This window comes from Melanostigma gelatinosum (assembly GCF_949748355.1).
Source record: "Melanostigma gelatinosum genome assembly, chromosome: 19".
Lineage (NCBI taxonomy): Eukaryota > Metazoa > Chordata > Actinopteri > Perciformes > Zoarcidae > Melanostigma > Melanostigma gelatinosum.
The window spans coordinates 1,604,934-1,627,648 of NC_136652.1; the positions used below are offsets into that span (position 1 = coordinate 1,604,934).

The window sequence follows — 22,715 nt, forward strand, 5'->3', positions numbered from 1 at the left end:
TCTCGCTGACAGTAAAGCGTTTGCCCCACAGGTTAGTAAATAGGTGTCGGGGAAAATCCCAACAGGATAACACAGTTTCGTAGGTTAGAAGCTAAGAGCCAAGGGCTGCTTGCCTGCTTTCCTTCTACCACGATCATTTTCTTTCCTCTTTGAAAGGAAGTCTAGACTAAGGGTGAAAAAAACACTACACGTTGTGTTGGGGTTCAGGTCATCCTACACAGGTTTACTGTGAAGGTCCGGATGGCAAGCTGGCTCTTTATTACTGCAGCCACAACTCTGGTAAATCATGTAGTATTTCTTTCACCCCAACACTAACTCATCCATGATATAAGTCATTTTTACTACTAACAGATATCTAACCAACTAATGTACTAACTAACATCCTAATTCTCCATCGTTGCTTTTGCTTTTGGTTTTCTGTCCATCCTTATTAACAACCTTTTTTGTTCACTATTCTTTTGATTTCCTTTCTTCCCCTTTTTCTGGAAAGCAATCAGGCATTGGACACGCTATGGTAAACAAACTACATTGTCTGGTAGATATCATTCTTATTGTCTTTTTTTTGGGTTTGCCGTGTGTCCCCTCCCCCTCTCTTCTTTTATTCGTTCTCTTTGAGTTTCATCCTAGACACTCTTATCAAAAAATGAGGAGATGGGTTTGTATTACCAGGCAGTTCTTTCTTCGCTTCTTCTCAATTTCCTCCCTGACCTGCCAACAACCTCCTTCTTTACCCCACAATCCCCCATCCTGTTTTTTTTCACTTTGGCTTTTACTTTTTTCTCTGTTTCTTCCACATTACTGCAGATTTACAACAACTAAAAATGTAACTCTTTGCCTTCGTCAAGGCAACTTACCTTTTATTAATTTTTTTTCACACAAAAAGTCCCCATTTTTTGTGAGGACTGTCGTCCAGAACTGACAGAAGCTTGCCACAATCCCAAAGATGGTGACCTCGACACCGAGCCCTGAAGGAGACCAAAAAATGGCAACCCTTAACCTTCATTGCGGGAGCTCTGACAGTTGTTTCCAACTCACTATGGCGCATGGCATGCCCACACCACATTGACCTCTCACCTCCCAAACTCATATAACCTCACCCCTGTCACCCAAAATAACCACTAACACTCTAATTCACTGACCCACCTGTCAGCCTGTCACTCACTCTGCCCTCCCTGTGTGTGTTTGTAGCATGCTGGTGAAAGTGGTGTTGGTGTGTTGTGGCTAATCTTGATCACCCTTACCCCTGGGCCCCTACGCACAACATCTTTCAGAATAAGCACACTGATCTCGGATTATCGGTCTGGTCCTGTGACATTGACAATACGACCGTGACACCGGAGATAAACCTGATCAGAGATCAGCATCAGCTATTCTCAAAGTGTGTTTGAATATGGGTCTTGATTGTGCATGAGCCTCTGCACCTGTGTGGCCTGCTCCAGCTGTGAATGGCACCATTGATCCACTTACTCCCTTACATGTCCAATTAAATGTGGTTCATTTGCCGTCTGACAGTGGTGACCTTGGTTTGCACATTGATGTGGTGTGAAAAGCCTCCCTTTGTTTTGCATGTGCGTGGATATATAGTTGTAGATGTCTGCAAAAGAGGGGAGGATGTGAGACGATGGTGTGAGAATAAGTGTGTGTCAGAGTGTAGGCGTGCGTGCGGACGTCGTGTGTGTGTGTGTGTGTGTGTGGTCTGACATGCGTGTGTATATGTGTGTGTCTGCAGTTACCAGATGAATCCCAAAACCTAAGACAAGTGCAATCAATTTGTCCTTGGTTTGAACATTGTACTAACCCTCCCCCAACCTGAAGTTTGAGAACCAAACCTATGATCCATTCTCTTACCCCATCAAAGATAAAGAAAATATGCCTCTGCCATATTTTCTTTACCTGTCCTGTGAATCCTATGGCAAAAATTCCATTCACGAAATCCAAACGCTGTCTGGTCCAAAACAATCGCATCAAGGTACCAAAGGATTCTGTAAAGCAACCTACAGTGCGGAACCTAAAGACAAGCTCAAAGAGCTCATTTCCAATGCAGACCCAGGAAGGAGGTGTGTTTCAGACACAGCACAGGATCGAATCCCAGAGTGTAATGGCTCGGCTTTGGCTATGTGTTGCCCCTCAACAGGTGACTATCTCCGTTGATGGGATCCTCACCACCACTGGCTACACCCAGGAAGACTACACCATGCTGGGCTCAGATGATTTCTTCTACGTGGGTGGGAGCCCCAGTACTGCGGACCTGCCCGGATCTCCAGTTAGCAACAATTTCATGGGCTGCCTCCGAGAGGTAGGACCGACTCAGATGAATACATAGTGAACAGTGTAATGGTAAAATATGCATTTGAACTATGTGTTTGCCGTGAAATCTTGCATCACAACAGGTGCATGACTCGTGTATATGTGGGTTGGTCATTCCCTATACTGTATCTGCATTTGATTGTTCACGTTGTAGGACTGTGGTTGTCATGCATAAGTGTCTAGCCACATAAGACCACTTTAGTGTTCACTTAGCCAGCACAGCTGATTTAGTTATGGACAAAAAAAATAATCAGCATAGGAAAAGAAAGGAGGATCAATTAAAGCTGCTAAGTTTGCAGAGGAGGTTTCAGACTTTCAATATTCCCTGGCCTAATCTAATTCAAAACACTTACTGCAGTTTGTGTGTGAGAAAATATCCCAAAATTGCTTCTGTCACATGTAATTTGCAGTATCAGCTTGAAAGTGCCTCTAAAACGCCTCCCAATGGGCAACAGTCTGAGAGAAGTATTTGCCTGTGATGAAATAGAAAAAAGCCTTGTTGTTTAGGGATGTTTATAATAGATTGGCTTTTGAGCAGAGCAAAACATATATATATTAAGTGCCCGGTTATTTACATTTTGCTCACCATTGCTTATCGTGGAGCAAGTACTGATAATGAAGGGAGGACCGGTGGCTCCTCCGAGCTGTGAAAGAGTCTGCATTGATTTCTGCAGCTAAGCAGCAATCTCAGAAATATAATTATGCTTTTATTTGGGTGCAAGTGTGTATCTTTGTTTAGGAGCTGCAGTATGGAACGTCGCTTTATTGGAATGTACACATCATATTCTCATTGTCAGGGATTTTATCTTGCTGATTAGGAAGTATTTTGGAGGATGGCATTGGCGTTGTATCATACATGTGGTCCTCTGTACCTACGCACACAAGCTTGTTTTTCTGTCCTGAACTGCTGTTCTGCAGGCTCACAAGGAATATAATATATTACAGGACAATAATCAACGGATCGTATAAAATAGGCAAATCCAGAACTATTAAAAACAATTGATCCTCCGTGTTTTTATCCTGTGAAGGAACCGTTTGGAGTGTCTATTGGATCAGATATCAACCAAAGAAATGCCTCCTATTACATTTATCAGTGCTCGCACCGGACACCTTACATTAGCATTAAGCTAATTGGAGCTATGCTTTCAACACCTCCTTCTCACCTCTATCCGATAATGTTGGATGCACACAACAATCCAAAAGATTCTGATCGCATGTTGACTAAAATCAATGATAGTTAGAATTTTGCTGCCACAAGCTCTACAGGCCAGATACTCGTTTACTTCAACCGTGGAAACGGAACATGTTAGTTCACCGTTTTAATTTGCATGGCATCTCACACGTGTGCAAAGTCACATGAAACACTAACAAATACAATTACTGTACAGTAGAGCACTACAGTTGTACAGCAGTACATGACCGTCGAAACAGCAGATGACAAAGCGATCTAGTGATAAACTGTTCAATACTTCCTGATCAAAATCTTATTAAAAGACAGCAAGAGCCACAGACATAATGACAAAGTGATAACTCTGTCACAAGTAGCTGAGTCATCAGTCTTATGAGCAGTGCTTTTATACGCCTCGTCTTGTACTGAGCTAAGCGGAACAGGTTGGACTCGCAACCAACTGAACATACTGAACTGAGATCAGAATCAGCACTGAACGACACAGCATGATGAACATCAATGCTTTCACTTACTGATTTAAACACAAAGAGAATAAATCCAGTTGATTGAATCATGGCTACATAAATTCATATAATATTTGCGTGGTATCTCAACACCAATATTAATATTTTTGAATTAACTATAGGGACATTAATGTGTGTCTCAGGCTGGCTCTTCTCCATCGTCATCCTGGACATGTTTCCTTCCATCACAACCTTCTCAATGTTGACAAGAGACAGTCTCAGTGCTCAGTGGAGCCCCCCCTCACACGCCTTTCATTTAGCCAAGTTAGCTTCCATCAGACCACTCTACACTGACTTCATCTTGTTCTGAGGTTACACACACACACACACACACACACAGCCACGTTTGGGCTCAGAGAAAGTCACCTTGTCTGCATTGTTTTATGTTTCGACTGAGGCCCGGTCATTACCACATTGGCTGATGCATGTCTGGTCCACCCTCAAACTGCGGTGGCCCTCTCCCTCTGTCACAGACACAGTGCGTACATTTCTAGCACTGACCCAGCCATCCCTGTGCTCAGTTGCCCGAGGCCCCATGAATAAATAGATACGATTCACAGAGCTTGGCTTTGTGTACCTGTGATCATTAACATCCTCGCTGTGTTTGCATCGTGGGAGGGTTTTGTTGATTCGCCCTTCTGGACGGCTATGGATTTGTTGAAGCTTTTTCTTAAAGTTAATGAAGCATTCATTTTTTAGTGAAGGAATACATTATTTATCTGTGAACACAGACTAATAAACACTTTATTTACGAATACTTTGTATTTGATCCCCCCACCGGTGGGTTAGTTGATACTCGGTGTGAGGGTGAAGAGGGTTCTTAGTTGATACTCGGTGTGAGGGTGAAGAGGGTTCTTAGTTGATACTCGGTGTGAGGGTGAAGAGGGTTCTTAGTTGATACTTGGTGTCAGGGTGAAGAGGGTGCTTAGTTGATACTCAGTGTGAGGGTGAAGAGGGTTCTTAGTTGATACTCAGTGTGAGGGTGAAGAGGGTTCTTAGTTGATACTCAGTGTGAGGGTGAAGAGGGTTCTTAGTTGATACTCGGTGTGAGGGTGAAGAGGGTTCTTAGTTGATACTCGGTGTGAGGGTGAAGAGGGTTCTTAGTTGATACTCGGTGTGAGGGTGAAGAGGGTTCTTAGTTGATACTCGGTGTGAGGGTGAAGAGGGTTCTTAGTTGATACTCGGTGTGAGGGTGAAGAGGGTTCTTAGTTGATACTCGGTGTGAGGGTGAAGAGGGTTCTTAGTTGATACTCGGTGTGAGGGTGAAGAGGGTTCTTAGTTGATACTCGGTGTGAGGGTGAAGAGGGTTCTTAGTTGATACTCGGTGTGAGGGTGAAGAGGGTTCTTAGTTGATACTCGGTGTGAGGGTGAAGAGGGTTCTTAGTTGATACTTGGTGTGAGGGTGAAGAGGGTTCTTAGTTGATACTCGGTGTGAGGGTGAAGAGGGTTCTTAGTTGATACTCGGTGTGAGGGTGAAGAGGGTTCTTAGTTGATACTTGGTGTGAGGGTGAAGAGGGTTCTTAGTTGATACTCGGTGTGAGGGTGAAGAGGGTTCTTAGTTGATACTTGGTGTGAGGGTGAAGAGGGTTCCTAGTTGATACTCGGTGTGAGGGTGAAGAGGGTTCTTAGTTGATACTCGGTGTGAGGATGAAGAGGGTTCTTAGTAGATACTCGGTGTGAGGGTGAAGAGGGTTCTTAGTTGATACTTGGTGTGAGGGTGAAGAGGGTTCTTAGTTGATACTCGGTGTGAGGGTGAAGAGGGTTCTTAGTTGATACTTGGTGTGAGGGTGAAGAGGGTTCTTAGTTGATACTTGGTGTGAGGGTGAAGAGGGTTCTTAGTTGATACTCAGTGTGAGGGTGAAGAGGGTTCTTAGTTGATACTTGGTGTGAGGGTGAAGAGGGTTCTTAGTTGATACTCGGTGTGAGGGTGAAGAGGGTTCTTAGTTGATACTCGGTGTGAGGGTGAAGAGGGTTCTTAGTTGATACTCGGTGTGAGGGTGAAGAGGGTTCTTAGTTGATACTTGGTGTCAGGGTGAAGAGGGTGCTTAGTTGATACTCAGTGTGAGGGTGAAGAGGGTTCTTAGTTGATACTCAGTGTGAGGGTGAAGAGGGTTCTTAGTTGATACTCAGTGTGAGGGTGAAGAGGGTTCTTAGTTGATACTCGGTGTGAGGGTCAAGAGGGTTCTTAGTTGATACTCGGTGTGAGGGTGAAGAGGGTTCTTAGTTGATACTCGGTGTGAGGGTGAAGAGGGTTCTTAGTTGATACTCGGTGTGAGGGTGAAGAGGGTTCTTAGTTGATACTCAGTGTGAGGGTGAAGAGGGTTCTTAGTTGATACTCGGTGTGAGGGTGAAGAGGGTTCTTAGTTGATACTCAGTGTGAGGGTGAAGAGGGTTCTTAGTTGATACTCGGTGTGAGGGTGAAGAGGGTTCTTAGTTGATACTCGGTGTGAGGGTGAAGAGGGTTCTTAGTTGATACTCGGTGTGAGGGTGAAGAGGGTTCTTAGTTGATACTCGGTGTGAGGGTGAAGAGGGTTCTTAGTTGATACTCGGTGTGAGGGTGAAGAGGGTTCTTAGTTGATACTCGGTGTGAGGGTGAAGAGGGTTCTTAGTTGATACTCGGTGTGAGGGTGAAGAGGGTTCTTAGTTGATACTCGGTGTGAGGGTGAAGAGGGTTCTTAGTTGATACTCGGTGTGAGGGTGAAGAGGGTTCTTAGTTGATACTCGGTGTGAGGGTGAAGAGGGTTCTTAGTTGATACTCGGTGTGAGGGTGAAGAGGGTTCTTAGTTGATACTTGGTGTGAGGGTGAAGAGGGTTCTTAGTTGATACTCGGTGTGAGGGTGAAGAGGGTTCTTAGTTGATACTCGGTGTGAGGGTGAAGAGGGTTCTTAGTTGATACTTGGTGTGAGGGTGAAGAGGGTTCTTAGTTGATACTCGGTGTGAGGGTGAAGAGGGTTCTTAGTTGATACTTGGTGTGAGGGTGAAGAGGGTTCCTAGTTGATACTCGGTGTGAGGGTGAAGAGGGTTCTTAGTTGATACTCGGTGTGAGGATGAAGAGGGTTCTTAGTAGATACTCGGTGTGAGGGTGAAGAGGGTTCTTAGTTGATACTTGGTGTGAGGGTGAAGAGGGTTCTTAGTTGATACTCGGTGTGAGGGTGAAGAGGGTTCTTAGTTGATACTTGGTGTGAGGGTGAAGAGGGTTCTTAGTTGATACTTGGTGTGAGGGTGAAGAGGGTTCTTAGTTGATACTCAGTGTGAGGGTGAAGAGGGTTCTTAGTTGATACTTGGTGTGAGGGTGAAGAGGGTTCTTAGTTGATACTCGGTGTGAGGGTGAAGAGGGTTCTTAGTTGATACTCGGTGTGAGGGTGAAGAGGGTTCTTAGTTGATACTCGGTGTGAGGGTGAAGAGGGTTCTTAGTTGATACTCGGTGTGAGGGTGAAGAGGGTTCTTAGTTGATACTCGGTGTGAGGGTGAAGAGGGTTCTTAGTTGATACTCGGTGTGAGGGTGAAGAGGGTTCTTAGTTGATACTCGGTGTGAGGGTGAAGAGGGTTCTTAGTTGGTGTGAGGGTTCTTTGGACACCTTGCTGTTCTGTACCGTGATGCAGTTCATATAAAGTACTGCTTGGTGCCGCTTTAAGGAGGTACATGCATTCATGTCAGGAGTTGTCATCATGGGCCGTGCTGCAGATGCAGTTGTGTCCTCCGTGTGCTTCCATTATTATCCAAACAAGTGTGACTCATTTTGAGTTGGCCCTTGAGAGAGAGTGGTGGACAGAATCATGGAGGTGATTCACCATGTGGTTGGGTAGTGGTAGTATTGTGCGATCCTCCACTGTTCATCATACGTTGCTCCATTAAGCAGGCATGGTGCCAGCTGCTACCCGGGGCGATGCAAACTGCTCACGACCGGCTGTGTGATCTCCTCCCCACACTTCCATTCATTTACAATATCTCTGTTGCTGTTGCTGTTGCTTGAAGCTCAGCTTGCAGTGCGCTTCTAAGCGCTGTATTGTGTATATTTGAATATATTCTTTCACCTACATGTCCTATGCATCATCGCCTCTCTCTCTGGCTCTCCTACACCATATTCCTTCCTTCCTGCCCCCTCCATCTCTTCCTTTGGATTCAACGTCCCCAGATAACGAGGGAATGATTCAGTTGCGTTAGGGCCATTACTCAGATCAGAGTGTGTCAGTGTTTCTGTCTGACTCAGTGCGTGTAATGTCTGCCTAGAACACTTCAAATGCTACGGAAGCAGGAATGTTGGTGCACAATGGCTTCTGTTCGTCCTAAGATTTAAAGAAGTGCATCAGTTCGGGCTGATGAAAAAGTTGATGCGTGAGTTACTGCAGTGAGCGAATGCCTGCCTTCCTCTTCTGTCTGACAACAAAAGAGATGCGGCGTGCTGCCATCACGACCCCTCTCTCGTTCAGTCTCCACTGCACTGAAATGCCCCCGAAGGCTACATGGAATGTCATGTCCCTCCTACGTGCATGTTCTGCCACGTGGGCTGCAGCGTGTCACGTGACCGAGGGCCAGTGGGCAGCCGCTCACTCTCCGGTCAGCCCATGTTTGCGGCGCCTCCTGCAACCCCCGCCCCGACCTCTCACACCATCCAGTCCCTCCCTCCGGTCTCACTGGGCACTCGTGGCGGCACTGGAGCTGTGCAGTGGCCCCTTGTGTCAGACCGTGGGGCGGCTGGGGCATGGGCTGTCATCTCTGCTGAGGGGGATGAAGATGATGAGTGAGAAGCATGTGAGGGTAGAAGGTGAGAGTATTGAAATAAAGGGCAGGTAGGAGAGGACAGGGGCAGGTGAGGGGAATGTCAGCGGGTGGGAGACAGAAACAGAAAAATGAGTGAAATGGACGGAGATCGAGAGAACGATGAGTCAGTGAGAGGAAGAGGAGAGCAGGCAAGAGACCAACATTTGGCATTTGAAAGAACTATGTCGTCATCAGTTTTGTGTTAGTCACCAGTGTGGCCAGGCAAAGCTTGTTTTCCCCTCCAATACAAATGCAAATGTCACCCTGTCCTCTTTAATGATTTCACTTTTGTAATGTCCCGATAGAGGGCCAAACACTGATGGATGGGTACGAACCTGTCTCTAATTGAAGCCTTCACCTTTAACTCTTGTTTACAGCATTTGGTTTGAGGTAACACCTTCAGAACAAATACATATCCTTACTTCTGCAACTCAAAACCTAGCATTATATAATATAACAGAAATACATTTGCTGAAAGATATTTTGAAATTCTAGACTCTGTGGCCCAGGGAGTACCATTACACCTGATAACTGATACATAGAGGAATGCTTTTGCTGCTGATAAAATTAGAACCTTTTTTTGAAAGGAAAGAAAACAGATGGTGATTCATAATCTTCCCTGTTTTGAGGCCTTTTTGTGGCTCTATTGTGTAACCTTTACTTAATACAGATGACACTCTCATGTCTGCAAACTCAATGTGAAGACTGTTAGCTTAGACTGGAAACAGTGGAAACCGCTGGCCTGGCTCTTTCCAAAGGTAACAAAAGCAGCCTAGCACCTCTAAACTCATTCAAAAACTAAAATGTAAAATCAACCATTTTCTGGTTTTATTAATACATTTAGTTTGATAAGACTGCCTATCTGCAGTCAATCTAAAATATCACATGACTAGTATTATTGACTTTCAGAAAGTCTCTCCATTTGGTTTTTTGAATGTATTATTTTGAACTGGTTCATACAGAGTAAAGCGACCTTCATCAGAGTTCGGTTCAGCTCTTTATATACTGTATGCATGCTTATATGATGGAGATCAGTGTGGCCTCAGAAAACGAGGGAAATAAACAAATTGCTTTCAGAATATACATATCTCTATTTTTGAATGGAAGCAGCTGCTGAGGATCTAAGAGTGCAGCTGTTTCTTCTCCTGGAGGTGAAGGTGGAGCTGTAGCAGTAGAGGCAGAGGTCTTCTCATCTCAGTTTTGCCATCAAAGGGATATTTCACCCAAATCATGAAGCAAAAGCATTTTGAAAACTGCTGCTGCCAACCCATGAAGTCAATGGATTTTAAATCTTGTGCTTTTTGTAAAAGTAGATATGAAAAACTATATTGGTCTTCATTTTTCCTTCACAGCAAGGTTGGTAATCTTCTTTAAAAACATATTTTACTTGAAATTCTCATGACATCCTGACAGCAATCAATGAATCAAATGTTCTGACAAAAAATAAGGTCTTTGTGGCGGTCACGTCACAGGGCTTTAATAAACCCGTCCAATGGTTTCATCTGACCTGAATGAAATTACTTTTTCATTGGAAAAGAGTTGTTAAAACTGGGCTGGGTTTTTGGGTTGGATCATTTTCTAAATCTACGATACTCTTGCTAGTTTCTCTAGATTACCGACCCTGCCTGTGAAGGTGCTAAATACGAGATTGGGAGCATTTCTATTGGCTCTCGACGGGCCTCAACATGGCGACGTCTGAGTCTGCGGCTCGCAGCTAACGGTGCTTACAGTGCTAACAGTGTTTACTTGAGGGCGAAGCGGCGGCTGGGTGCTACGCTTCTGTGGTGACGCTGTCGGTCAGGACGGCGTTATCAGCTGTAACCGCAGAGTGAGAGCAGACGTGAGCTAACCAGTGGGACACGCTCACATGCACTCAGAACACACACGGAGATCCAGCTATGCCAACAAAGCAGGGAGAAGCTTTGAACAACACACACAGAATTCTACTTAGCAAATCACTGTTTGCTGTTGTAATAACTGCCATAGAAAAGTTGGATTTAGCAGCTCTAACCATCAGCCTGGTTCCTCAGGATAAGTCAGACTTTGCTGTAGACTGCTATCTTCAGCAGAATATCCCATAGATCCAAATGGCAATAGTTAAGTTATATAGAGTAATAGTGGCATGTTATCTGGGAAGACATCTTGCTGATATGTTCTTGAAACATAGTGTTTTGGTACTTTTAACAACACAACCTGAATTCCAACACCTCCATTATATTGGGTTGGAAACAAAAGTCTCAGCAGCGAACATCTGAAAAACTCACCACATAAAACCAGAACCATCTGCAACATACTCTGAACATTGGCAGAATTCATATTTCTTTTTGTGATTTAGGGGAACTAAACCATTTACTACTGATGCACTGTCACATCCCAATCATCGTGATATGATAGCCAGGTGTCATATTCATTCCCAGTAATTATTACTGAATATTCAATCTCTTGTTTCATCAATCCTGTCACTCATCCAATCTTCTCATCAATATTTACCCACAATGACATTGATCTGCACTTACAGTAGTATACACTGTATGCGCTTTCTGTCTGTGTGTGTGTGTTTGAAGTACAGATCTCCTTCACAAAGCTTCATCAGCACCTTGTTTGTGTGTGCGTCTTCTCTCCTCTTCAGTGGAATTACCCCTCTTCTTCATTAACACTGGGGCTAAATCATGAGCTGACAACAGCTGTGGCCGGGGCCAAGAGGACATGAGCACTGATCTGAAGTAGATTAGGGAGGAGATTATGTGTGTGTGTGTGTGTGTCTGTAAGCGGGCACTTCTCACTTCCACCCACCTGCCCTCACCCTTACCAGAGCACGATCAATACACCATCTGAGCTTTATGGAGTCGTTCCAGTCCCCTGTACGTGCATTATGAATGGGCCCCATAAGGCTGCTGATAGGCCCAAGGATAGCGTAGCAAAGCACAGTCATAACAAAGAAAGAGATGAGGTACATATAGCCGCAGCAGTCGGTTCCTCTTTTATGGCATCATTTCGATTCACGTATTGATCGGCCTGCAGCAGAACAGACAAAATCATAATCCCAAAACAGACCGGGAGCTGGCTGATTGTAAGATTAGTGTGTCCCACAATAACATTTTACTGCCTGAGAGAGTTTGTACGATTTTTTCGCTGTCAAGAAAACTAAGATAGAGAGCAAAGTTTTCACGAGTCGAGTAAACAAACTGTGTGATTAAACGAGCAGACTGTTGTGGCTCTGATGGAGAACTTGTGTTGTGTCACAGAGTTTAAAGGAACAATTCATCCTAAAATCAAAAACACATATTGTCTCTCTTACCTGCAGTGCTATTATCAATCTAGATCTGTTTGCTGTTTGCTCTAACTCAGGGGTGTCAAACTCATTTTCACTCTGGGGCCACATCAGCATCACGGTCGCCCTCAAAGGGCCGGTTGTAAATGTAAGACGGTGTAAATGTAACTACTCCTAACATATTTAGTTTAGTTTCCCGGGATATCTGTGACTTCCACAACACGTACTAAGCAGAAATAGAGATGAAAGAGAGGTTATTTTTTCCATGGTTAATGGCGGAGAGTTGAACGGCTTTCAGGGCGATAAGCCACGCCCCCTCTCCGGCCGTCCAGTGTGAATGAACAATGAACACAAATAGCCCCCGGCGAATGGCTCAACTCAACTTTTTTCTTTATACTCAAACATCTCCGCGACTTATTGAGTGGCGTAATAATCGCGCGACACAACGGATCGATAATGAAATTCGTTGCCAACTCTTTTAAAAATCGATTTTCATCGATTTTATCGATTCGTTGTTGCAGCTACAGACAAGTGGAACAGCAGCTTACTTGATGACATCACCACCTCAGCTGGTCTCATGAGTTTAATCCGGTTTTTCTGTAAAGTATTTTTACAATCAAACTAAATATGACAACCCTGCTGTTTTCATTTTCATTTAAAATCAAAAATGATATATTATTATTTACATACATACAATTATATATATATGTATATATATATATGTATAAAGATAAATATATGTATGTGGATCAGATCCTGGTAGCAACACCTCACATCTCCGAAATCGTCGGAGCAGATTTTTAAATCAGCTGAATCTTGACAAACCGACCACAGATTTGGTGCTTAAACAACTAACTTCTCGCCTCAAAACATCCTAAAATTACTTTCTGTGACTTAACAACAGTATTATTTAGAAAGTTTCAACTTCCAGTTGTGTGATTTCTCCTCCGCCATTGTTTCCTGTTGCTGATGCAAAATGCATTCTGGGATATTTGGCTGTCCCAAGTACAGACAAGTCCTCCGATGCATCCCCAGCGGAGCCACATCCGGGCATTAGGACCGTGCTTGGCTCGATGTGAATTGGAACCGTACTTGGGCTGAGACTGATGACGTTTCACAAGTTCACGAGTTCACAAGTACAGAGAAGTACGCATGTTGAGAAAGACACCATCACTTATTGGAAATCCTCTTTATGGGTTGTTGCATCTCCTGTCCACCTGTTGTGATCGTTTTAATGTCGGCACACAGACAACATGCTATCTCATCACTTCGACTTGCTATCTCATAATTTCGACCATGGGGATATTTTTATTTTCACATCTAACTTTTAATTTTTGTAAACAAATTAATCTTTTTTTTTTTTTTTTTTTTTTTGTTGCTGGCGGATTCGCGGGCCACATAAAATGATGTGGCGGGCCCACGGGCCGTATGTTTGACACCCCTGCTCTAACTATTCTCTCCATAGAACATTCTGCTTAACAGGACAGAGACTGCAGACAGTACCTTTGAACTTTATGTGATTTACATCTAAGAACTAGTGGCCATCACGGCACTGCTGTACATTACAAATGAGCCGCATTAGAGGATCCTTTTCTCCTCTGTCTCTTTTCATGTAATATTCAGTTATTCCCTTGCCCAAGAGTAGTCTGAAAGCCTGCTGAAAGTAGAATGCAAGGTATTTGGTTTCAGAGGTTTTTCAGAGACATCATTAACGGTGGTTACAGCTGCAACGTTTCTGAGAAATATTTTCATCTTAAATTCAATGTTTATCGTGATTTCAGTTGTTTGGGTAGATTCAACTGTGCTGATTGACAATAATGAGCCAGATTATGTCCACATTTGCTCTCATATCTAGAGGTTCGTCCATCAATTAGTTAGTCAATCTACTGAAAATCAACTGACAACTACTTTTATCAGCGATTAGTTGTTTTCTTCATTTTTCAAGCACAAATGGTAAATATTCTCAGATGTAAGCATATTCTGCTTTCTGCAACGCTACAATACTTGTAAACCTGCATATGACTTGTATTGTATGTTAAGGATTTCACTTCCAGGAATCTGTCCAACAGACCCTGTGAAACCTTTTACATGTTGAAATGATCTGCTCCATGGAATCAACTTTTATAAATCTCAATTCATTTGGACAGCATTCTAAACGGTGTGCAGACAAAAGGATGATGCATCTCTTCTGATTACAATGTAACAATTATGGAACTTGATGATATTAATCATGAGCTAATTCCTGCTGGGTTTAACTGTGAATGAATTACTGTGTCGGACAGCTGTGGTACGTTAACCCCAAAGGCTGTGTCACACTTCATCTCAGGCTGAATGACTTGCACATTCACACAGACTCTCTGTGTCGGAGGAGGCGACTGCTGACCATGATTAAGCCAAACATCTATGCTTTCGTTGTCAGTGGAGGTGTGTGCCACTGCAGTAATGGCGGCGCACTTGAGAGTGCGATAGGGATTTGTCTGTGGAACAACTAATTCATTGATGAATCAAGAAAATAATCAACAGTTTATCAATTTCGTCTGGTGCGTCACCCGTAGATTGATTGCTTGACAATGTGTGTGCTACGTATTTTGTTGTCATGTTCGGCACACACACACACACACACGCACACACACACACGCACACAAACATGTTTTGAAAGCCAGTGGCACATGCTGGCCTGACAGCATTTAGTCTTCCACATCTCTCCCCTTTTCCTCTCTATTTGCCGCCTGACATATTTTCTTTCTCATGCAGTTTCCTCTCTCCCCTTACTCCCACCAGCCCGTCTCTCTCGCCCCTGGTCTCTCTCTCTCTCTCTCTATCTCTCTCTCTCTCCCCCTCTCCTCAGTCCTCCGCGGCGTTCGGGTCACCTGTGTTGATTTACTGTCAAATCTTCCAGGATTATCGGTAATCCCACAGCAGTAAAATATGTTTGCTGACAGCTGTGCTCCCTCTAACAGTGTTGCTGTTTCCTGCGCACACACTGCCCTATATTCCAGAAAGGAAAAAAAAAGAAACATTCATTTTCCGCCTCAAGGGATTCCAATTGACAATATTCAACTCTCCTCTTCTGTGGTATTCTGTTGCATTTAACTATCATGTGGGGCTGCTTTCTGCTTCTGTGGATTACGGGGTGGCAGCACATTTATTGTGGGTCAGTCGGTATAATATTGGGTATATTCTCACAGGGTCACAGATACACCCCATGCTCATGGCGACTGCTGTTTTTGAACATTACAGGGAATTACTCACTGATAATCTAGCCATCACTTCTCACACTTCACGCTCAGTCGGCAGGTGTTCAATCTAAGGAAAATACAGTGATGCATTTGTGTACAATCTCCTGTTCATCTTGGAGACATTGGAGTTGAAATTGAAAATGACAAACAAATTGGGCCACACACGCCTTAGAAGATATTAGTTTTATCGATCCAGCTGTCCTCGAATCAGCAATATCTAATATTACCAGAGTGTGATGCGATGATATTACAGATTGCAATGGAGTGCAATTCATTCACTTGGAAATAAATATGTTTTCAACCATTACTGCACTGGCAAATCATCCCCTCCTGTTGTGAACAAAAACTAATGGAAAAGAAAAGCCTCTAAGACACAAATCCCACTGAGGCATAATCATCATCTTCACACGTCATGTATTTACGATGCACACATATATGAGTCTCAAACATATGTATTTCTTCCCCAGGTGGTGTACAAGAACAATGATATCAGGCTGGAACTGTCCCGCCTCGCCCGCATCGTGGACCCCAAGATGAAACTCCAGGGCGATGTGGTGTTTAAGTGCGAAAACGTTCCCACCCTCGACCCCATCAACTTCGAGACGCCAGACTCCTACCTGGCCTTGCCCAAATGGAACACCAAACGCGTGGGTTCCATCTCGTTTGATTTCCGCACCTCCGAACCCAACGGGTTGATACTCTTCACCCATGGCAAGCCCCAGGACCGGAGGGACGCAAAGGGCCAGAAGAACAACAAGGTGGACTTCTTTGCGGTGGAACTGCTGGACGGAGGACTGTACCTGCTGCTGGACATGGGCTCCGGCACCATCAAGGTCAAGGCCACGCAGGCTAAGGTCACTGATGGCGCCTGGCACCATGTGGACATCCAGAGGGACGGTCGCTCAGGTAAGGATGGAAGCGTAAGAGAAGGTAGTGAAACACCTGAACTGTTTTCATTTTGCTGTAGTCCGAACTGAAACTTCACTGATTCACCACAATGAACTACTCGTGACACAGTTTACCAACAGCAGAAATATAAACTTCATTTCTGTTCATCACTGTCACAGCTTGTTGAGCTGTGATCAGCACGGTGCAGTGCACGCTCGGTACGTCACATTTCTATCTGAACTCCTTTGACATTTGACTGTACATGAATTCACAGACAGAGCTGACAAGGCGGCGAACACACGAGGACAGAGTAATCAAACGGAGAGAAGCAAAGGTTCGCTCCTCTACCATATATCCTGAAAGTCAAGGAGTGACTGCAGCATGTGTGCTGACATTCTTATATATTATTGTTCATCGTTACAAATTATAAACCTTCATTTTGTTGAGAAAAATTTCAATTCTACAATTCATTTATTATTTGTAATATCAGGTAACTAGAAGTTAGGTCTGTAACATATCATAAATATAGGGTTATAGGGTTATTCTTGTAAAGAATAAATACTTTTGGCCTTTTCGCTGTACTTTGGGTTCAATGCTAAATAGTGAACATTGTAAATATGACATGTGCATCCTCACAGATCCTTTCAGTCTGCTTACTTGATAACTGGCTTGAAATAGATATATGTGTGTGTATATATCGAAAGTTACGAACGTAACTACGGTTCTATGAATCCTGGATGACCGCCAGAGGCAGTGCTTAACACTGGATATCTTCCGTCGCGCGCATGCGCAGGTCGAATATTTATATCAACAAAGTCACGTGTGACCTCGGATGACCACCGTCGTCTATAAGTTCCGGTGTCATCCTGAGCTCAGTCCTATGGAATCTTCTCGCAAGTTCACGGGATTCCGAGTGACCAAGAACTCTGGCGGTCATCCAGGATTCATAGAACCGTAGTTACGTTCGTAACTTTCGTTCTATTTCATCCTTACTGACCGCCAGAGGCAGTGCTTAACACTGGATGACTTATACCAAAAGAGTCACGAGGAAGCACAGTAACTACCCCTTATAGCTCCGGCAGAGAAAATTGGCCAAGAACCCTCCCCAGTGGGTGAGGGTCGGCAACGTTAACTCTGTAGTGTTTGGTGAATGTGCTCGGTGATGCCCCTGAGGCCGCCGCACATGTATCCCCCACAGGCACACCACTCAGGCTTGCCCTCGGTGTGGAGACACTCTTGGTAGTGACCCTTCACCCCGGATGGCCGAGCGCAGCCGCTCGCCTTGTATGTATCGGCAATGGCCTCCACTATCCAGTGGGACAGGTGCTGTTTTTCCTTTTTTCTTAAAAAGGAGCACAGCCCTTCTTAGGCTCACCATAACTGACTATGCAGGCGGTGGCTTCCATATAAGCTCTGAGGGCCCACACTGGGCACAGCAGCCTTGACCTCTCCTCTCCCGATGGGGGAGGGGGGGTCAACTTTGCCAGCTGGATAGGCCGGTTTATATGTGAACGTATCCACCCCCTTGGGAGAAACACTGCCTTAGGCCAGAAAGTGACACCCAAGCCATCTGAGTTCCACCTCAGACATGATTCTTCCCCTGATAGGGTATGCAGCTCGCCCCCACATTGAGCTGAATTGACAGCAAGGAGAAAACCGTCTTGCTGATAGCCATCTAGGCTCCGCCTGTGCCAGGGGTTCAAAAGGACAAGCATAAGCTGTCCAGTACCAAGGGTAGGTCCCATGCAGGGGAGACCGGCCCTTATCCAGGAGGGACTGTAGAAACTCAGTACAGCAGGCACGGGGCGCTGTACTGGGACCTTGTTCTGAGCCGCACACTAGTCGGAGAACAGCTTCCACCTGTTTCTTGTACTGCAGGCAGGTAGACCGCGCACTGGCATTCAGAATAGTCCGTCAGACTGGTTCTATGCAGCCACTCAGCATCCGGTCGGGCCCTCCCGTGACCCCTAATTGAAGGCGGCAGGGATTGGAATGCCAAATCCGACCCTCTAGTTGCGACAGGAGATCCCTCCTGTCGGGGAAGAACTCTGACAAGCTTATAGCAAAAGCAGAGGGAATGGTGGAAAGGCATAAAGAAGATCCTCTGGCCACGTGTGAGCCAGGGCATCTTGACCCAGAGGGCTGGTCCTCAGTCAGGGAGACCCAGTGGGGGCAGTGGGTCGACACGTCTGGATGCAGCCGCCACTCTCCCGGTGGAGGCTTGTAACGGAACAGGAAAACCACAACTTGTTCCATTCTCCTGGTGGGTACATTGCCCACAGGCTGGTCAGGCGGGGGCCTCCCAAGTCAGAAGGCCACGGTGATCCCCGTAGCAACTTCTGCAGATCTGGTGCCCCATCGATAGTTCATGGGAAATCACAGCAGAGGTGCTGTCCACCGGACAAGCACATGCTTTCCCTTCAAACATGGAAGGAAGTGCTCGAGCGCTAGCTCTAGAACCTGGACCTGCGGTCTTTCAGCAGACAACTGCCCCCAGGCTGTCCTGTTCTGTCACCCTGCACCCCGCCTTGAGAGGCAGGTATCTGTTGTGACAATCTCCTGGTGGAATGGAACCGAGCCCCTGGGGCTCGGTTCCTGGGACACTGTTCGCCAGATATGCACTCCCTCCATGGGGATAGTGAATAGATGAATAGACACTGTTTCGATAATATTATTGCCCTGTATCTGTGCCACTTGGCATCCAAGTGAAGGCTGTTCAGCCATCCGCACTGGGGCGACAGACAGGCCCTCATAGGGCCACACTAATGAAGGTTATGCTCTGAGAAGGGCTCAGGTAGCTCCTCTCCATGTTCACCTTGAGGCCCACCGGGCCACGTGAGAGAAGGCGAGCAGTGTCCTGTGGCGCCTGAAGCCGGGACGGCGCCTAGGTCAGCCAGTCTAAGTACGGCAGTATGTTCACGCCCTGCGATTGCAGGGGGAAAGGACAGCAGTAACACACTGTGGACACCCATGGGGAGATGGGAGAGTCCGAATGGAAGCACCCAGAACTGAAAGTTGTGGTGATGCACCATGGGAACAGGCGTCGATAGACGTGAACCACTCTCCCTTGTAAATCTGCTGATGGGAGAAAGAACCCCGACAGCCGGCCTGGAGACATCTCCTGGCACCCCTGCCGGGGGGGACGGGGACGTAAGTAGGGTTGTATAGGTAGCGGTCCGGCCTCTCAGCAGGACGCCGAGGCCTGTTGCGGCTACTAGGGTAAGCTGGAGGCTGAGAAAACGGCCTTGTGGGCCAAAAATGGGACCCCTAGGTCTGGGGGTGCAGGCATGTCCCTGCAAAGACCAGAGAACTGCTGCCTGGTCTGGCTAGCTCTAACAGTCCGCTGAAGCGCCTGTACAGCAGCTGACTCGAACAGCTCACCAGGCTCCACTGGGACAGTATGGAGGGTCCTCCTACATGTCTCAGATAGGGGTGACTGCGCCAGCCAAACCTGGCGACGAGTCTGAACCAGGGTGGACATCATACATCCACGTTCCCTCGATATGAGCGCAAACGCCTGCAATGAAGCATCACTGAGCAGAAGCGTCGAAGTAGCCCGCTGCAGAGAATCTGCGAGGGAAAGCATGAGGTGGGAGAGGGAGTTGTCGATACGGTGCACAGCGCTGCTGTGTCCTAAGCCCTGGATAGCAGGTCATCTTTGACCCGACATTGGGTCGAGGGCACCTGGCATCGGGCCTCAGAGTCTCCTCAGGGGAAACTGATGGACGCCATAGTCGTCTAACTGGCTGGCATACGTGCAAGGCCAGATTTGCCACCTCCTGCATGGTCTGATGTAAGGCGGGAGAGAGCCCTGGTGTCTCCACCATGCACGCAACTCCCTCAGATATTCCTCGGAGGGAGGAACAGAAAAGGTGGTGAGGGCGGGAAGGTGCCTGAAGAAGGCACTCACAGGTGGATGTTCCCGCTGCTGTGTATGCCCGGCGTGCAAGCGCCATACCAATGACCAGGGTAGGTTGGTCTGGATTCAGCTGCCCTGACAGGGGGAGGTAGACCTCCCGCATCAGGTGTTCCACTTCGGCCAGCCTAGCAGACCTTACTGCTCAAGGCGTGATGCCGCAGGTCCTGCCTGGGTTCTCCCTGCTAGGGCAAGAGGTCAGGGCCGTCCTCCGGCTGAAGAGGAGCTATACAGGTCCTACAGCCGGGAGAGTTTAACCTGGCCGCGATTCTGGTGGAACCCTTGTCCCACTAGTTTATGCGGAATTCCAAATCAGTCCGAGCGGGAGCGCTCTGCTGAATGTTGAGAGAACAGGCAGGGGGCAGTCAGTGGCGAGTGATCCTTCGGACACTCTTCCCTTAGCCAGCCGCTGCGGATATTGGTGACCCACCAGTTAGCCTGAGCGAGAGCACTCTGCAACTGTGGAAACAGGTCAGGCAAAGTCCTTATAGTGAGAGGGGCGAGGACACTCTCTAAGCCCACTCTCTTCACTAAGAGAGTTGCTGCAGATATTAGTGTCCCCCCAGTTAGCTTGAGCGAGAGCACTCTGTTACCGTAAAAAATGGACAAAACAGAACACAGTCCGTACAGTGAGAGGGGAGCGAGGACACTCTTCACTAAGATAGTTGCTGCCGTTATTGGTGTCCCACCAGTTAGCTTGAGCGAGAGCACTCTGCCACTGTGGAAACAGGTCAGGCAAAGTCCTTATAGTGAGAGGGGCGAGGACACTCTTCACTAAACTAGTTGCTGCAGATATTGGTGTCCCACCAGTTAGCTTGAGCGAGAGCACTCTGCCACCGTGGAAACAGGCCAGGCAAGTCCTTATAGTGAGAGGGGAGCGAGGACACTCTTCACTCGGATAGTTGCTGCAGATATTGGTGCCCCACCAGTTAGCTTGAGCGAGAGCACTCTGCTACTGTGAAAACGGACAAAAAAAAACCACAGTCCTTACAGTGCGAGGACACTCTCCACTTGGACAGGTGCTGTAACTCTTGGTGTGCTACCAGTTAGCCTGAGCGAGGGCACTCTGCTAACTGATATCCGCTACCGATATGTCCATAATGTTTACAACAATCAATGGACACACCGAGTATTAGCTTAGTCTAGTTAGCTGGAGCGAACTCGACAGCCGTAATGCGTAAAAACCATCAATGGGCACAACCTCAATGTTGATTTAGTATAACTAGCATTCACCGAGTTAGCCTGAGCGAGCACATTCCGCTAACTGTGATCGTTGTAATGCTACAAAGTTGATGGCCACAGCCCCAGTACCAGCTTTGTTTATCTAGGTCCCACTGAGTTAACCTGAGCGGGGATGCTCTGTTAACTGTGACAGCCGTAAGGATACAAAGTTAATGGCCACAGCCCCAGTATCAGCTTTGTTTAGCTAGTTTCCCACTGAGTTAACCTGAGCGAGGACGCTCTGTTAACTGTGACAGCTGTAAGGATACAAAGTTGATGGCTACAGCCCCAGTATCAGCTTTGTTTAGCTAGTTTCCCACTGAGTTAACCTGAGCGAGGACGCTCTGTTAACTGTGACAGCTCTGTTAACTGTGACAGCCGTAAGGATACAAAGTTGATGGACGCAGTCCCAGTATCAGCTTTGTTTAGCTAGTTTCCCACTGAGTTAACCTGAGCGGGGACGCTCTGTTAACTGTGACAGCCGTAAGGATACAAAGTTGATGGCTACAGCCCCAGTATCAGCTTTGTTTAGCTAGTTTCCCACTGAGTTAACCTGAACGGGGACGCTCTGTTAACTGTGACAGCGTAAGGATACAAAGTTGATGGACGCAGTCCCAGTATCAGCTTTGTTTAGCTAGTTTCCCACTGAGTTAACCTGAGCGAGGACGCTCTGTTAACTGTGACAGCCGTAAGGATACAAAGTTGATGGACGCAGTCCCAGTATCAGCTTTGTTTAGCTAGTTTCCCACTGAGTTAACCTGAGCGGGGACGCTCTGTTAACTGTGACAGCCGTAAGGTTTACAGAGTTGATGGACGCAGTCCCAGCTAGCATCCAAGTTAGCCTGAGTGAAGACACTGCTAACTGCGAATTACGTCAGATGTAAAGATTAAATCTCCATGTACACAACGCCAATGCGGATCTAGTGTCTCACAAAGTTTGCCTGAGCAGGAACACTCTGCTAACTGTGATAGCCGTAACACTGTGAAGGGCGGGCCGACAGCGTAATTCTACGCTCTCGTTAGCGCGCCACTCGATTACTAGAGCGGAAGCGCTCTGCCAACCGTGGAACAAACAACTGTTATAGAAAACAATGTTAATCGATCTTACCGATTGCTGTCATCACGACTTAGCTGACCCTTATCAGACTGGTGACGACCGATGATAGGGGCGTCCACCAGTCCGGGGCTCGATGTCCGAACGGCGAACACACCGTTCCCTCCGAAGAGGGACAGCTCGTCGCAGCCTTTGGAGGGCGAGAGAACCGCAACTCCGACCGGTAGTCACAAGGCTACAGCGACGAGCTCTAATATGTCTTGATCGTAGACACATCCTTGTTTAAGCTACCATGGTAGCTAACCTGCGACGCGAGAAGAAAAAAGGACTGAGCTCAGGATGACACCGGAACTTATAGACGACGG

General features: G+C 46.4%; 1 protein-coding gene across 2 annotated transcripts in view; it reads left to right on the forward strand.

Annotated features, from left to right (window-relative positions):
• Window positions 1-496: 496 nt before the first annotated feature.
• LOC306793263 (neurexin-3b) overlaps window positions 497-22,715 on the forward strand; it is a gene marked incomplete at its 5' end in the record, with an annotated part of 220,624 nt that continues 198,405 nt past the window's right edge. The window contains 3 exons of one of the 2 annotated variants that reach the window (XM_079290790.1): window positions 497-514; window positions 2,135-2,296; window positions 15,739-16,177. In XM_079290790.1, the coding sequence (XP_079146916.1) occupies window positions 512-514; window positions 2,135-2,296; window positions 15,739-16,177 (604 nt within the window). Of the gene's footprint in view, window positions 515-2,134; window positions 2,297-15,738; window positions 16,178-22,715 lie in introns of those variants that run through there. The other variant, XM_079290789.1, reaches the window with a different exon arrangement.